The sequence below is a fragment of the Bactrocera dorsalis genome, chromosome 2, assembly GCF_023373825.1.
Source record: "Bactrocera dorsalis isolate Fly_Bdor chromosome 2, ASM2337382v1, whole genome shotgun sequence".
NCBI lineage: Eukaryota > Metazoa > Arthropoda > Insecta > Diptera > Tephritidae > Bactrocera > Bactrocera dorsalis.
In genome coordinates this window covers 93,549,227-93,565,703 of record NC_064304.1, presented here as the reverse complement: position 1 = coordinate 93,565,703, position 16,477 = coordinate 93,549,227, and the positions used below count along the sequence as shown (strand labels likewise).

Sequence of the window (16,477 nt, the reverse complement as noted above, 5' to 3'; positions counted from 1 at the left end):
TTTTTTGTGTCTGTACCTGTAAGCCTCTAGCACGTATAACTTCTACTTCTAAGAAACCCTTTTGATGGCACATTGATAACTGTATATCACCCAGCGATGGTGCGCCCAACACTTGCCGCCCAACCAGTTGACCGGGCCCCAAACCGTCTATAAACTCTGACAGCTGACCATCGTTGCCACGCAGCGATGGTGAAAATCTGTACATTTCGCAATTTTCGTGGCGTTTTTGGATATTTTTTTCAAATTTTTTTTCATATATTTTTTATATGTGTTTTTTCAAGCACACGTTGGAAGAGAGAAAATTGATACTTGTAGTCTATTATAATAATTAATGGGTGCAAAGTGTGTGTGTGTATTTAAATACATACATGTAAATACACAAATAAATATTGCATCAAATACAATAAAATAGAGAATTGAGAAATGTTTAAAATAAAAAATATTCATATATGTATAATATTTTAAATAACATTTGAAGAGCAAGTATACAATATCAATTTTACAAGTTCCAGTTATACACAGGGAGATATAGAGAAACATATGTGAGTATACGAGTATTTGTAAGTTTATTCTGGTTGTGGCATACAATATTTTGGTGATGTAGATGGTGAGTTGTGGTGGTGCTGAAGATTTTTAAAAATTTCATTGGAATTTGAACAAATCTATCAAATACTTTGTTCCACAGCATGCATTTCCAGAATCTTAAGTCAGTTCGGAATAATTCGTTTATAAATTTGCATAGTCAAGTGCCTTAGGTGCTCAAAAAGTTGCTTTATTTGGTGGTAGAGAAGACATAGTATACATGTATATTGGAAATATAGGGAAAAATTTAGAATGCATGCTTAGTAATAAATACTGTTTCTAGATGTAATGTATATATATTTTTTTTTCTTAGGAAATTAGTTTAAAATGTTTCCACAATAAAAATGAAGCAGTTGAGCTATAATATTGTGCAGAAATATTTTATTTTTTTTTTTTTAAATAGAACAGACTGTTATATTCATTTATTAGAGATCAAAAAACTAAATGCCGTAGTTAAGAAGTAATAAAATTATGCTAATAAAAATATTTCTCAATGAGCTTTTGTTCTGCGATAAAATTAAAAGGAGAATTTTGTCCATTTCATCTCTTTCAAAGTAAGTAATCCCCTCTCGATACAAAACACTTATGCCAACGAATTTTCCAGTCATCATAGCACTTGAAAAAATCCTCCGTCGTGATGGCCATCAGAGCCTTCTTCGAGTCAACTTTTATATCCTTAATTGAGTCAAAACGGTGTCCTCGGAGTGGTCATGTGAATTTGCTGAATAGCGAGTAGTTACACGAAGGTAAATCAGGCGAATGCGGTGGTTGCGGCACGATATTGGTTGAAAATGTGGCGAAGTGATCACGAATATGCGGTTATTTGTCTTTTTTACTTTAAGTCTCTTTCGAATTCATCTCCATCATCATTATTTTTACTTAGAATTCATTAAGAATTAAACAATAAAAGTAATACAAAAAAGATTTTTGGATTTGCTTGTGTGATTATAATTTTATGGGCGACGAAAGTCTGCGTCGTGAACATGCACTCAATTTTGCTCGCCACTGTAAATCGTACTACAAAAATGGTATCGAACGACTGGAAGATTCTTATGCTGTAATGAGTGTATCACTTTTGTGAAAAAAAGCAATTTTGTCCAAAAAATGTGTTTTACAATGGTAGGCCGGAGACTTTTCAATTCAACTGTTATGCTGTTGAAGTGCTTAAAGCCCTGAATAGAACCTTGAACTCAGCAAAAGTTTATGTCCAACAATTGTGACTGCCAGAGTAAAATGTTATGCGACCTTTTGGCTTTCGAGGATATTAACAATCATCTTTTTCAAATTTTGTTCTATTGACATATTTGGGAAGAAGAGCAACATGAAGAGGTTCAAGAGCTGCCATTTCATCCCGAAAAAAAGGTTTGGTATCGTTTGTGACCCGGTGGAGTCATGGGCCTATATTTCTTCAAAAATTTTGCCAGTGAAAAAATAACCGTCAATGGAGACCGTTATCGCGCCTTGATAAACAATTGTTTGATGCCTGAAATTGAAGCCCGTGATCTCGGCGACATTTGGTTTCAACAAGACAGCGCTACTTTTCACTACTCGCACCAATCAACGCATTTACACTTCGGTGATCGGATAATTTCGCGTTTAAGGCCGGTCGATTGGCCACTAAGAACGTGGATTTTTTTCTGTGGGGTTATGTAAGGTCTTAAATCTATGCAGACAATCCCGCTTCGATTCAGGCCTTGGAACAAAACATCACGCATGTCATTCGCCAATTACCAGTCTTAATGATCAAACGAACAAGTCATCGAAAATTGTACTTAAATGATGGACCATCTGAAGCATAGCCGCGGCCAAGATTTGAAAGTGATAATTTTGAAAAAATAAATGGCAAAGTATGTTCTTTCGAATGATAATGAACATTTCCCATTAAATTTAAAGTTTCTGTAATTTTTCTTTAAAAAAGAGGGGAATCTCGATATGCATCACTTTTTATATACATTGGTCAACGGTCAGTTCTGAAGATTCGAGAATCATGTGACAAAGTCAACTCTCAAGTTTTACAATATAGAATTCCTTTTCAGAAATAGGTATTAATAAAGATAGAACTATATCACATCTATGCCTTTATAAGAATAAGAATAATTTAACAGCATTTTTGAGTTGTAAAATTTATTCTGATGATGATGCGATTCCCCTCTTCCTTAAATATAAGGTCTTCCGACAAAACCGGTGTGTTGTTAAAATCAAATAAAATACTTAAATTGGGTCAAGTTGTGTGTTCTATAAGTTTGGTACAGATTTTAATATTAGTTTTCGAAAATTTAATTTAAAATACCGAAGTTTGAGTATAAATTGAGCAGAAGATATGAATGGCATGAACTATGTGTTGTCGCTTGAATATTATAATATTAGTTATATTAAGATAACTTATATAGTCGAATAAGGCTTATGATTTAAAAAAATAAAATATTTAAGTGATAAATAAATATATCAGACGAGTTGCTACTTATGATATAAAAGGTTAGCTATGTTTTCAATCAATAAAAAAGTGTTTGCATATGTAGAAAAAAGAAGTAAAAATAGGCATGCAAAATCATAAGAATATTATTAAGCATAAATATTACGAAAAAGCTGAAAGTCCACACATCTAAACCTGTATACATTTATTATATACATAAATGCGTAAGATATTGGCAGAAATCTCTTTTTACAATTATATAAAAGATAACAAAAAAGTTAATAAATTAATAAACACAGAAATATATACACACAATTTTTGTAGATTAAATAAAAAAAAACTATAAATAATTTCACCGCAAATATAGGAAACAAATATCACTTTAAATTACACAAAAGCACAGAAATAGTTTGGAAAAATATTTGAAACACAACGAATAGAGAATCGCAATTCAATTTCGTGCTGATTGCCGCTGCACGTTGCGACCACGAAGTAGGACAGAGAGCGAAAATTAAAAAAGTGAAAAAGCGAGAAGCGGAGCAGTTGAATAAAAATGGGGCACAGATGAAGCAGTAGGAGGCGATAGTTAGACGTAAGCGAAAGTAGAGAATGTGGGAAGAAATAATAAATAAACATGAACGATAATAGAGCAACTGACAGCGAGGAAAGATGTAGTGGTTCGCAGTCAGGCAGCAGCAAAGGCAAGGCTCACTTTCACTTACATTTATAACAAGATTTTGTTTTTGTTGTTTTGTTTTTTTCAGAAGCACACCCAACTCTTTTATTTACTAATCATACCATTTTACTTAATCTCTATGCTTCGAAATGGTAAAGGAATGTCGTTCCAAAACTTATGCGCCTGAAAGTATGCTTAAAATGTTTCCAAGAATGTGAATGTAGTAAAGGTTAGCACTTTTTTCATTGTCCTTTTAGCTTTATTTTAACATTTTGTACTTTTAAGTCGTTATTGAATTTGTTGGAATTAAAAATGTGTGCTCAAAGGTATATTTTGGTTATTCTTAAAGTATTTTATGTAGCTATGTTATTTTTAATTTTTTTCAATATAAATGGTAATGTAGTTGCAGGCCAGGAGGCTTTCTCTTTATTTCCTTTATTTCATGAAAAGAGTGGAGTGTACTCATGCGATAATCTGTTAAATTTATATACAGCGAAATGCAACTACACGAAAGAAATTTTACTAGTAAAATTTCGATATTTCTTATTATAATTTCATTTTTTTTGTATATCAATATCGATTGCGTGCGCACCACGCAGTAGACGTTGCACTTACGATGAGCCCTCAGAGGTGGATATGGAATGTATGCTTCCGGTGCGGTATTGCGTGGCCGATGCTGCGGGCGGCACCTCCACAGAGCGTTGTATGCTGCCGGCAGAACCGCGCGATTGGCGAAGATGATGATGATGATGAGATGCATTGGAAGCGGCTGCTGCATTATATGAAGCCGTATATTGGTCTGCATTAACGGGATTGGTAGGAAGACATTGAATGATTAACACTGATTAGACATGTGTGATGGTACTATTCTAATGCAAAATTATGCTAAATGCCGTTTAAGCTAAGCTGCCTCAAATTTCTCATGTTGTTGTAGTAGTTGCACGCCTTTGCTTTACTCTTTACTATAAATTTACTTTACAGTTCGAATATTTGGTTAACACTGCGTGTGGTTGTTGTTATTTTTATTGTTTGTAAATAGGTATGTACATACAAGAAACGCAGGCACTATATAAGTATGTAAGTACAGCCATAATGCAAATGGGCTTCCAAAATACACAAGCAAGCCCCTGTGCAGGATCACTGCGATCACACAAGTAGATATGCATACATTTAGGCGCCAACGTATTTATATCTTTGTACACACACTGCCATTTCGGACATGTATTCGACAGAAAGGGAGACCAACAAAATTTACAAAAGAAAAAAAAGTACAAAAACGTAATGAAAATTGTATTGAAAATACAAAACCAAAATGTAATTACGAACATTTGAGTACTTCAAAAGAAAAATTATAAAACAAGTGGACAGAGAACAGCGCAAATTAAAGCATGAAAAGCAGTTTGAAATAAATGAAGAAATTTTTACACTTGCATTCTAAGAAATTATTTGTTATACATATGCTTTAAGAAAAAAAAAATGTTAAAAAAAATTATTGGAATTTTTTATTGTCAATAAATAGTTGATAACATTTGAATGCTTAGTACAAGGATTATAAAATCGCAGAGTAAAAATATTGAATACATATTTCAGCTAGTATAAGCAAAGAACAACCTGAAAATTAATTATATTTTTTAAAACTTTTTATTCGGCGTAACCTTAGCGTACTCAAGCCAATACTTTTCTATTATCAATTATCACCAATTCCATTAGACAATTTATTACAACTACTTTTGTCGACCAATCTTTGGCAATTCTCTACAATATGCCAGTGGAAAATTTTGCCTCTAAGGTCACACCTACATACATACATACGTAGATATGCATGAGTGTGTTGGTTGTGTACGAGTGAGTGAGTGGAGTGGATTGGAGTGTAAGCGAGTACGAGATGAGCGCCCTTCTATGTCTCCCTGCATATAAGTATATGGTATACTATAGTTAAATTTGATTACGTAATATTGTGAAGTATACTTGATAGGAACAAAAGAAAATATAATAAATTGGCAATAGTAATAGATGATAAACATTAGAGTTCTCAGTAATTCGTCAAAGCATGCAACAAAAGGAATTCGCGTAGTGTTCGATAAGCCTAGATCCCAAGGAACCTAAAGCAAGCGCATACAATGAAAATATTTTAATATTAAAGGCAGCAAAGGTCCAGCGGAGTAGTCGTTTTCAAAAAATTAAAAATATTTTGTTTGTTATAAAGAGTATTCTGTTGGAATTTATAAATTTTAGTTGTATAATAACTAAGTCTCTCACATATTTTTTACGTTTGAGGAACATTACCGATTTTACATTGGTCGTAGTGTAGAGTTTCTACAGCACAACAAAATTGTCTACATATTCTTTTAAGTCAGAAAATATACAATTTCATATATTAATAGCTTTAAAGTTTCCAAACGTTGAAATCCCTCACATATTGCTAAAATATCCTCACTTCTGCTGCTCTGATCTGAAAGTTTTGTTCAACGGTTTTATTTGCTTTTTTTAAAGCAATTCAGGTACAAGTGATCTCTGTGTACTTCATACCATAGTATGAATAAATATTTAATAATCGCATAACAGGAATCAAATCTTATGTGCGGTTCTAGGCATTCTTTGTTGAGTATATGTACGTTAAATATGAATTTTGAGACTATGAGAATTTTGAAGAGGCCAATGCTTAAATCCCAGCTTCTTTGAATCGCGCTACTTCGTTGGATTGTGGTAGCTTTAAAGTGCAGATTCGCACATAAATAAATGTATAGTATGTATTGGTATATTAGTAAATATCTTAAAACTAATGTTGATATAGAAAGATGTCAAAATGCAATAAAATTCGCAAAGCAATTTCAAAATATTTTAAATTTTACGTTATTTTGCTCTCATCGTTCATCGTTTAGTACATTTGATAATACTTCTTAATTATTAGTGTTTTTATACTTTATTCACAATCCGTTGTGAAGAAAGTTAATGCATAAAGCGAGCTTACCGTGTTCTTTATAAATCACCTACATCCTTCGAATTCATAGCCTGAAAGTTTTTTCTATTTGCGTTTTAAGGTTAGGTTTTCTTGTAAAGCGTTTAAAAGCATGCAAACTCTTCAACTAATGTAATGCGGTTTTAATGTTAATACATATTAATTATAAGTTATTATTGTTAAGTGAGAAAAATGTTATTAACTTATGTAATTTGTTGAAAAAGAAAGCAAGGCCGTTCTAGAAAGAAATGCATGTGATGCTGCAATGGCGAAATGGCACGCTTCACAAATAAACTATGAATTTGAACTACTAGCTACAGCATTTTACTAATGAAATGAAAACATTTTTTTTTAATACTATAATATTAAACTTGAATGCTTTTCTAATGAATTGAAAATGAGCAAATCGTATGCAGCTTAATGCAGGGCAAAATCACATAATGAAAGCTTAATTAACAGAATGAAGCGTAAGTTGTTGTAAGAGCTGCGTTTCAAATGCGAAAGCTTTTCAAAAACATCATGTTTTACATTTTGCGAATTTGGCAGAGCAAAAGCTTGAAAAGCTTTCGCTTTGAAACGCATACAATATTTGTTTGCCATTTTATTTGAATAGCAGAAAGAGCCTAAAAATACGTATCGACTTTGGACGTTAAATTATATGGAACTTAAATTATTAATTTAAATTGCAAGAATTGGGTAAGGAGGCTCGTTTTGTGTAGAGCTTTCATTTGTTTTATAGAATGAAAAAGAGCTTTCATTAGCATGTGCTGCGTACGCGCGTTTATTTCGTTGGTTTCGCTTTTTAATGTTTGGTTTGCGACGCTAGCTGTTGTTTAAACGCGGCATGCCAAGCTTTTGAGGGAGTTAATAAGCTTTTGGTGTACATATAGACATACATACATGTATTGTTGTTTATTTACAGTAGAAGTGTGGTGAAATGTGAACGTATTGAGGCTCCAATACTTTTCGTTAACATCAAGCTTTCGGGAGTTAAAGCTTAGTTCAATATTGTTTGTGGTATACAGAGGGGATAACTGGTAAAGGCGAACTTACAAGGTGTCTAAAAATTACAAATGCATATAAAAACACCGAAAAATATAGATTTTTCGATTTTTTTTAAGTACAAAACTGTAAAATTTTTCTGAAATTTTGCTGCAGCGGCTTTTTGGTTTTTTCTTTTGATCACATCTTTAGTTGTTTTTATATTTTTAGTTGTTAATCAATAACAGCACACCTTGTGAGCACCCTTTGTGTATGTAATATGTCCTAAACGATTTCTTTAACATAGTAGTAATGTTTATCATCTTTACGTGAGCGCTTTCGTATTTACTTTCAAGTATATATTTTTATTATTTATAAAACAAATTATCTTAAAAAACATAAGTATTGAAATTAAATTCGAAACAAAATTTGCTAATAAACTATAGCACTCAATAAATCGAAATAGAAATAAATATATAGTTAAGGTGTGTGAAAGAGAGAGAGAGAAAGAGAGATAAAAACGAAAATAGCAATAGATTTTTGCGAACCTGTCCCCACCAGTGCCGGCTCCGCCATCAGCTAATGCCTCACCGCCATCGGCTTCAGATGACGAACCGCGCGACAGCGCCCCACGTATCTCACCTGGCAGAACTTCTTCACTGCGGTGCACCGTAAATGAGTTCTTACCCTTCTTTCCAAAGCCCATACGTCTTTTACGACCTTTATATATGGTATGTACATTGATAATTGGTAATTTCAAAATGTCTTGTCTTAATTTGATATGAACTTTGCCAGAAAATCAACTAGCTTGTATGCAAATGTTCTCTTTTTAATGTCATTCCTTTAAATGTGACTATAAATTACGTAGTATTTACACTTTGACACATACTAGCGTGTGTATAAAATGATGTACTTGTATAATGGAAACAGAAAGACAGTGTTGCCAAATAAAAAAGTAATGAATTCGAATATAATACTATGAAGGTGAAAATGAAAATGTCGAACCAAAGGTACGAACTAATGGCGTTGTGTTCGTAAAAATTTAGACTGTCTTGAAATGCTTTATAACTTTGCTTGCTATTATTAAATAAAATTTGCATGAATATCATCTTCGAACTTTATAAAATGGTTAGTATGAATGTTGTATGATTTTTTTTTTACTAAATTGCTAGAGAAAACCTTTGAAATATGTAGGTATAAGCGTGTAACGGTAGTTAAACTGGGCGTGCTCTTACCTGTAGCCGATAATTGCGAGGTGGAGTTGGATTTTTTACCCATACCGCTGCCGCCTTTGGGGGAGCGCTCTTGCTCAACGCCGCCCTTTTTGCGATCTGTTGCTGTATCAGATAAGCTGCCATCTGATGGAATAATCATAGGATTAGTTAGTTTACAAATTATTAATATTAAGTAAAAGAAGTATCCAAAAACATCGAGTATACAACTACGATATAGAAAAAAATAAAAAAAAAAATTGGAAATAAATGCAATTAAATTTTGGCGCTCGAAAACATTAGTCTTCATAATGGCGGTGACTTCGAAAGGCTTTACAAAGAAGGCTTTGATGAAATTGTTAAAGTTTTGTCAATTCTGAGGTACTAGACCATAAATTATTCTTAACCAGACTGTGGTCCTGTTTGGAAGTCTTGGAAGACGACCTTCTAGTTGGGTAACATTTCAAGAGTCTTTGCAGCGGAATTATCTGCATAAATGCTTTATACGAGTATACCTAACTTTGTTGTATACAAACAATTTCGGTCTTTGAATAGTTGAAGAGAATGAAAGGAAAGATTCCATGAAGACATATCTGTAAAAATCTTGGAAATCCCTAACTATTTCATCTGTCATAGCTTCAATGTAGAATTATTCTGGTCATAAAATATCAATTTGTGTTACATAGGCCTTATTAAAACTGTGTTTGAGGTAAGAGTTTGTATGAGACTTATGAACCGCTTCAATTTTATACAGATATTTACAAAGGTCAAAGCTTTGCTGGGCTACGGAATCACACATCAATCAAATTTGCTTGATTTAGATTAAGACTGAATTAAAAACAGGGCTTAGTTCATTTACGTTAACAGCAAATCAAAAGCTATGTCCCATAAAAGTGGAAAAATAAAGGACAAAGGAGGTAGTTAAACTTTGGTGCCAAAGTGCGAAACCTACTTCTGACTTCTGTTATGAACTCTTGGATCCGGGAGTCGAAAAGAAGAAGCTTTTGGATCGCTTACATATAAATCTTAATAGCTAACAGTTTTTGCTTAATTCATATAATTTATGAGTTGGAATATAAGTAAAAACACATACTAAATGCTAAATACGCACACACTTATATTTACATCTACACGACATTCAGGAAAGTACATACACATCGACATACATATTAGCTTACCAACTTTCTCATCAACACTCTGACTAAAGTTGGCATCGTCCTTCTTCTCCTCACCACCACCGTTTTTGTCTTTGTCGTATTCACTGAAGTCATCGTCCAGCATAGCGTCGATGGCATCCCAATCGATGACGTCAAGCGGCGCATCGGCATCATCCGTGGCAGCGGCATCGCCAGACGCAGTTGTTGTATCACCAGTATTCGTTGTTGTTGTTGCGGCAGCAGGATTTGTTGTTGAGGTTGTTAAGGTTGAATTTGTTGTTGCCATCGCATTAGTTGTTGTTGTTGTATTCGACGATGATGTGGTTGTGATGTTTGTGGATGTAGTTGTTGTTTGTATGGGAGTTGTAGTTGTTGTTGTTGTTGTTCCGTCAACGTTTACGTTTAGGTTTGCGTCGTTAGTTGTATTTGTATGTTTCAATGAGGCACGTTTAGGTGATGTGGAGTTAGCGACACCATGATGGGAATTTGCAAAAGAGGAAGAAGAAGCATTATTAGAAATATTACCACCGACGACGATATTACCAGCAGCAGCAGTAGAAGAAGCACCACCACCACTACCACTCCCACTACTAGATTTCGTCTGTTGTTCCGCGCCGTATGAAACTTCTTTCCCTTTTTGCCTAACACTACCACCACTACTAACAAAACTATTACTACTTGCATTTGTTGTTGTTGTTGCATAATTACGACTAGTGTGCGAGTCTATATAGGGATCACCGTAATCATCGTATTCGAAATATTCGGGTTGGTCATTGATACTAACGAGATTACTGCGATCACTGCCCGATTCATGCTGTAACTGTTCTACACGTGTACGATGACCACCAGCGGTGGCCATTGATGATTTACTGCGTTTGGAGATAATTGATGAAGGATGACGTTGTTGTTGACTAGGTGACGAGCCTGGCCCTACTGAACGACTGAGATCACGCGGATCGCGTTCATCGCGTGGATCACGTTGATCGCGATGTTCGCCAATTGGTCCCGGTCGTTCGGCGGAGCCTGTACCGTTCATGGATGTTGGTTCGCCACTATGTGGTGGCAGCGTAGCTGACGAATGTGTGGTGGGTTCCATTAACATGGGGTCGTCATCGTAACCCTCAACGGGTGAGAAATTGTGGGCGTTTTGTGCGCTTGGTGGATGCGGCAGATTGCGACGTCGCTTTTGGTATGGCAGTGCAGCTCCGTAAAGCTTTTCCTGATTGGTGCGTTGTAAGTTTAGAGACATATGATTACGTTCGCGGCCATCGAAGCGACGTCGCGGATCGTGAAATACAGACGGTGCAACACCGCGCCGCGTCCAACCCACATCCGAGTCATAGGTAATAGTGACGATCTTGTCGTCAGTGACAAGAAAGTGTGAGTGACTAAGCGGATTGACTGCATCAACATTGGCACCCATATAAGATTGTCGTATATTTGTCTCGGAACCGTAACGACGAGATAGCTCCTCCAGTGGCGGATTATATATCTCGTCTTCGTATCTTATGCGACGACGGCCCCAACTCTTCGCGTGCAAATCATCGTAATCTAGTGAACGTGATTGGCCCTCATGAAACATTTTTCGCCGATCTAATGTGCCCGTTGGTACGCCAACTTTCGGTTTTTTCAATATTGAAGTAGGCTGCGCTTTCGATTCGGCAATTGGTATAGCCGTTACAAGTGCATCTTCGCTTAATTGGCGCGACAGGCGCAAAACCGATTGTGTGGGCAGTTGAGGAGGCGGTGCCAGTGAGGACTTGGCCTTTTTGTGCGCCGTTGGCGTTGGGGTATGTACGTGATAGGTGGGCACAGCGCCCAAGTCAATTTGTGGTGCGGTAAGACCGCTCACGAAATGCTGATCCACACATTCGCCGCATATTGCCGGATCCATAGTTGGCAGTGAAGGCTCTGACGATGGCTGATACATGGACAATGACGGTCTACGTAGCAGTTGTTCGGCTGTATAAGGATAGGCGACCGGATGATGCTGTGGATGTGGATGGGATTCAGCAATGCAAAATGGATTGTCGCAAGCGCCTATGGCTATGCCGGGTGTGGTGAGTGCAGCATTTGTCGACAGTACGACCGGCTGGCTGCCGTTTTGGCAGTGACTGCATGTATTGTCATAATGATCGCGCACATAGGCAATGTACGATGAGGGCGATGATGATACGGAATGGGCGTGCTGATGCGGAGAATTGACTGCAGCAGCAGTCGGTGTACTTAGTGTAGAGCTTGGGCTATGACGAAATAGATTCACTACGGGCGTGGTGATACGTTGTAAATGATCGTAGAATGGGTAATGGCTACTGGACCCTAAGGAGCTATCACGTGGAAATAACTTTTCGGCGAAAGGACTGAAATCGGCAGCATGAGTTAGAAACTCTGGGAAATGTATGGAATCCGGTATGTGAGGTAAGTATTGATGTGGATGAAATATATGGGGATGTGGCTGTGGATGTGAAAGTGATGGCTGTTGTTGTTGTTGCTGCTGTTGCAATTGTGTGCTGACAGTGTGCGCTGGCGGCGGCAGCGGCGGCGGTAATGTGGATGGTGGTGTAGGCGGTATCACCGTTACGCCCGCCGGCTCCATTAACAACAGACCCGGCTCAGTGCTTCCATCAAGCATATACGGATCCACTACTAAATTGCCGCTATTGCCGGTCATGACGAGTTGGCTTGGCAGTTGTGTTGGTTCATGTAGCTGTTGTAATTGTTGCAGTTGTTGCGGTTGCAATTGTCGGTGTGGTGGTAATAGGTGATTTGTTGCGGTTGTACTGAGGATATTGTGTGGATTGGATGCCGCCACCAAAGTAGCCGTGTTCGGCGGTGAATCAGCAGCTGCTAGTTCGGCTAGCTGTTGCAGCTGCTCTAACTGCTCCAGCAACAACATCTGTTGTGACGCTGTATTGAGGTGTGGCGGCGACTGCCCCATACCGTACAGTGATGGCGCGCCCGTTAAGCTGGTTGATAAAAAATCACAATCATCGACCTCGATCGTATTGGCGCGGTAGCGCTCAAAGAATCCGCGTCCCCGAGCGTGTGCATGGTGACCGGCAAGCGTGGTGGTGGGGACACTGCCGGGCATTGGGTCGGCGCCGTACAAGGTGCGCCAATTGCGTGGCAAACTTTTGATGGTGTGAAGGGCCGATTGTTTGGTTGGGTTTGGGTGGTTGCAATTTCGATTTCGATTCACGGTATGTTCATGAAGCCGCGTGTGCATTTGATAACGGGTGTGTGTTGGTGGTGGTTATTTTTTATGTTGTTTGGATTTTGTATTTTTACATTTTTTTAATATTGTTGTTGTTGTTTTTTTGTGTGGTTTCAATCCGCATGCGCATGCAAGAATGCAAAATGATCAATGAAGGATCATCACGAGTTGATTATTGTTGTTTGTTTGTATATTTGTTGGAATTTGTTGTTTTTGTTAATGTATTTGTTGTTGTTGAATTCGTATCGTTTGCGTTAAAGAGTTAAAATTATGGATTTTGTTAAAAATTAATGCAAATAAGTTTAACATATTGCCATGTAACGGTTGTTCGGTGCAAAGTGGCGTGTTTTGTACGTTGTTTGTTGTTGGTTCACGTCAGTCAGTCATTTCGTGTAGTGAAATTATGAAAAAGTTGTTGTGTTTGTTGTGTGTAATCGATTGAACATTTAGTTGTGGTTGTTGTTGTTTTGTTGACATTTTTAGTTGTAGTTTGTTGTTGTTGGCATATATAAAGCAGTTCAACATAAAATTAGCGGGCGTCATTGAAGTGAAGTAGAGTAGATTTTTTGGATTGAGTAGAGTAGAATTAGTTGAGTTGAGTAGTTGAGTTGAGTTGAGTTTGGTTGAGTTGAGTTGAGTTGAGTAGAGTAGGTATGTAGGTATGTAAAAAATAATAAAGAAAAGAAAACAAATTTTTGTTTGTTTTCCAGCAGAAGTTGCCATATCGAGAAAAAAGTGTGAAGTGTCAAAAAAAACTAATAATATTGGCAGGGTTGCATTTGTTTGAGCCAAATTTTGTCACAACTCAATTGTTTTTGCTTTGCACAAATAAAATAAAATGAAACTGAAGTGTGTAAAAGAAATATTGTAAATTTTTTGTACGGATTTGCTTCAAAATTGTGTCTGATTTCGATTCAAAATTAATTCCAAACTTACAAATTTCGGTTTGTAACGGCTGATTGTTCGACTGATTTGAATTGTTTGATTTTCTTTTTGGTTTTTATGATTTGGCACGATTTCATATTAATATTTTTTGTTTTGGTTATGGTTTTGGTGCAGAAATTTTGTTTCTCGGCTGTTTACAACAAACACACAGCAACCAAAACGAAAGCGTTTTTTGTGGGATACAAGGGAAAAGCCGCTCGGCTAGCAGGCCAATAAGCAGCTACTTACCTCAGTCCACGTGAGCCACGCGGCCGTTCCGATTGAGTAGAGAAAGCGCTCGATGTCACGCTCACCACCGACTCCATATCAGAATCGCCAAATTCACCCATGAAGTCCTTATCGGGTGATAGCGAGTGTCGCGGTCGTGTCCGCGCCTCCATCGATTGTAGATCGCTGTCCGAGAGGCCGGTGTAGTGGCGCTCCCAGCCACCCATGCCGGTGCTGCGGTAAGTGGCCTGATGATGAATTTGACGCGTGCGATGACGACCGAAGCGACCGCCACCCGGGCGTTCATCGAACTCTTGACCCAAGCGATCGCGTAACATGGCGCTGCGTGAAGTTTGCGGCACCTAAAATGCAAATGCAGAAACAAATCGAGTAAAATCAGTAAAATTATCATTGCTGGGCGTACCTGTGGCAGCTGCCGCTTTTTAGGCGAACCCGTCGGTGTGGCTGTAGCGGAACGCGACTGGAAGCGTCCTTGTTGCGCTGTACCAGTGGGGCCGATTGCAGCACCGCCTACGCCACCCAAGGGAATACCACCGGCGGTGGCACTTAACGAACTCGCACCACCCGACAGTGAATGCCCGTATGCTGAGCCGCCTGTTGCGTGTATTGGAAGCACTGGATAGTCTATGTAGCGATCGTCGGGCGGCGAGAGTGAACCGCGTCGCGGGCTGCTGCTGCGATAATAACTGTGACCGCTGCCGGTCACACCGTGATAGCTGTCGGTCGGTGCGGCGGAATGACTGCGCTGGCTGAGGCTCATGCCACTGGGACCAGTGATGGCGCCATTGCGACGCAAGTAACCAGTGTTCACCTGCTGTTGACAAAATTCGTTGCGGCAGCGAAAAGTTGTAAATACATATAAAAAGATTATTGTAATGGAATTATGGAGACATGCCTTGTCATATATGAGGTAAGTTAGACGTTTTAGCGCACGCGAAACGCCTCACTCGTGCACGTTGCAGGGGGACAATTGTTTCTCACTTATTAACTAAAGAAATGTTCTCATTTAACTGAAAAGTAAATACTTGGCTGAGAAAATTCTAAAATATTCAAAAGAAAGCAAAAGTTCATTTCGGTTGTGTGGCATACGTTAAAGGAATCGTATATAATTGCAATCAATAGTTACACACTTATAAAGACATTAACTTACAAAAGAAACTTCTAAAATGTAGTTGAAAATTCGCTTTAAATACAGTTAAATTATATTACAACAGCGTATCGATATTTAAGTTTTATCTATATGAAAACTCTACTAGTAAAGGCATACAAATGTGGGCTTTAACTCAGAGGCTGTAGCGACGCGGCAAAGGCGAGTATTCTAATGCGTTGGCGTAATGATTGTGCGTCAGGCTGGAATGTATAAAGTGTCACCTGCAGTTAATGAGAGCGATGATATCTGCTTAACAAAGTAACCTTTTGTTACCTAGTTTATAAATACTTCAAATATAATTTTCTATATCTCATCTAGGAACATTTTTTGGTATCTACTCGTAATTTGAGGCTCAAACTAGCATCATTATGATCGCTATTGTTAATATCCTCTTGCTATAACAGATCTTCACTCATAAACCATAGCTATCCTTGGTTCAGGTTTTATTGGGGTCTCAAAAGTAAAGTATAAAGAGCGAGAGGTTTTTTTGAATCTAACCTTATTTTAAGAGCTAACACGAAAAATTCGACAAGTCCTAGCCCTGACTTGGCGTAAAGTGGGTTCATAGTAAAAACCTTACAAAATTTAGTCGGAAATTACAGGATTTGTACGGAGAGTAATAAGACCGATTTTCTTCGGCCGCGACTGTATTCGGAGCGTGCGCGCACTGACTAAATTCGGTAGAGGGCGTTCCTAGCTAACGAACGAGCGGCTGGTCAGTTGTCTGCGAGCACTTGGACAAACATTTTCGCGCGACGTGTTTCTGTGAGTGGAGCAAGCCGAAAATGCAGCGTTCGTTAGAGCAGAGGTAAGCGATTAATTTCTGTGTGAAACTCGGTAAATCTGCGACAGAGACGTTTGATGTGATCAAGCAGGCTTACCCACATGCAGCTTTAGCAAGAAGTGGTGTATTTCGGTGGCACCAGGCCTTTTTGGGGAGCCGGCGTCTTCTCGTCCAAAA

At 37.8% G+C, this 16,477-nt stretch overlaps 1 protein-coding gene across 13 annotated transcripts in view; it reads right to left on the bottom strand.

The window, feature by feature from the left end:
* Positions 1 to 16,477, bottom strand: part of LOC105230845 (uncharacterized) — a 106,400-nt gene that overhangs the window by 10,998 nt on the left and 78,925 nt on the right. For 9 of the 13 annotated variants that reach the window (XR_007421854.1, XM_049449740.1, XM_049449745.1 and 6 more), the window contains 6 exons: positions 14,770 to 15,180; positions 14,367 to 14,707; positions 10,001 to 13,110; positions 8,847 to 8,969; positions 4,287 to 4,470; positions 17 to 197 (listed from right to left, as the gene is read on the bottom strand). Coding sequence is in view for 10 of the 13 variants with exons in the window: in XM_049449740.1 (XP_049305697.1) it covers positions 17 to 197; positions 4,287 to 4,470; positions 8,847 to 8,969; positions 10,001 to 13,110; positions 14,367 to 14,707; positions 14,770 to 15,180 (4,350 nt within the window). In the remaining 3 variants the exon portion in view is untranslated. Of the gene's footprint in view, positions 1 to 16; positions 198 to 4,286; positions 4,471 to 8,159; positions 8,332 to 8,846; positions 8,970 to 10,000; positions 13,111 to 14,366; positions 14,708 to 14,769; positions 15,181 to 16,477 lie in introns of all 13 variants that reach the window. The other 4 variants (XR_007421855.1, XR_007421856.1, XM_049449746.1 and 1 more) reach the window with 2 other exon arrangements.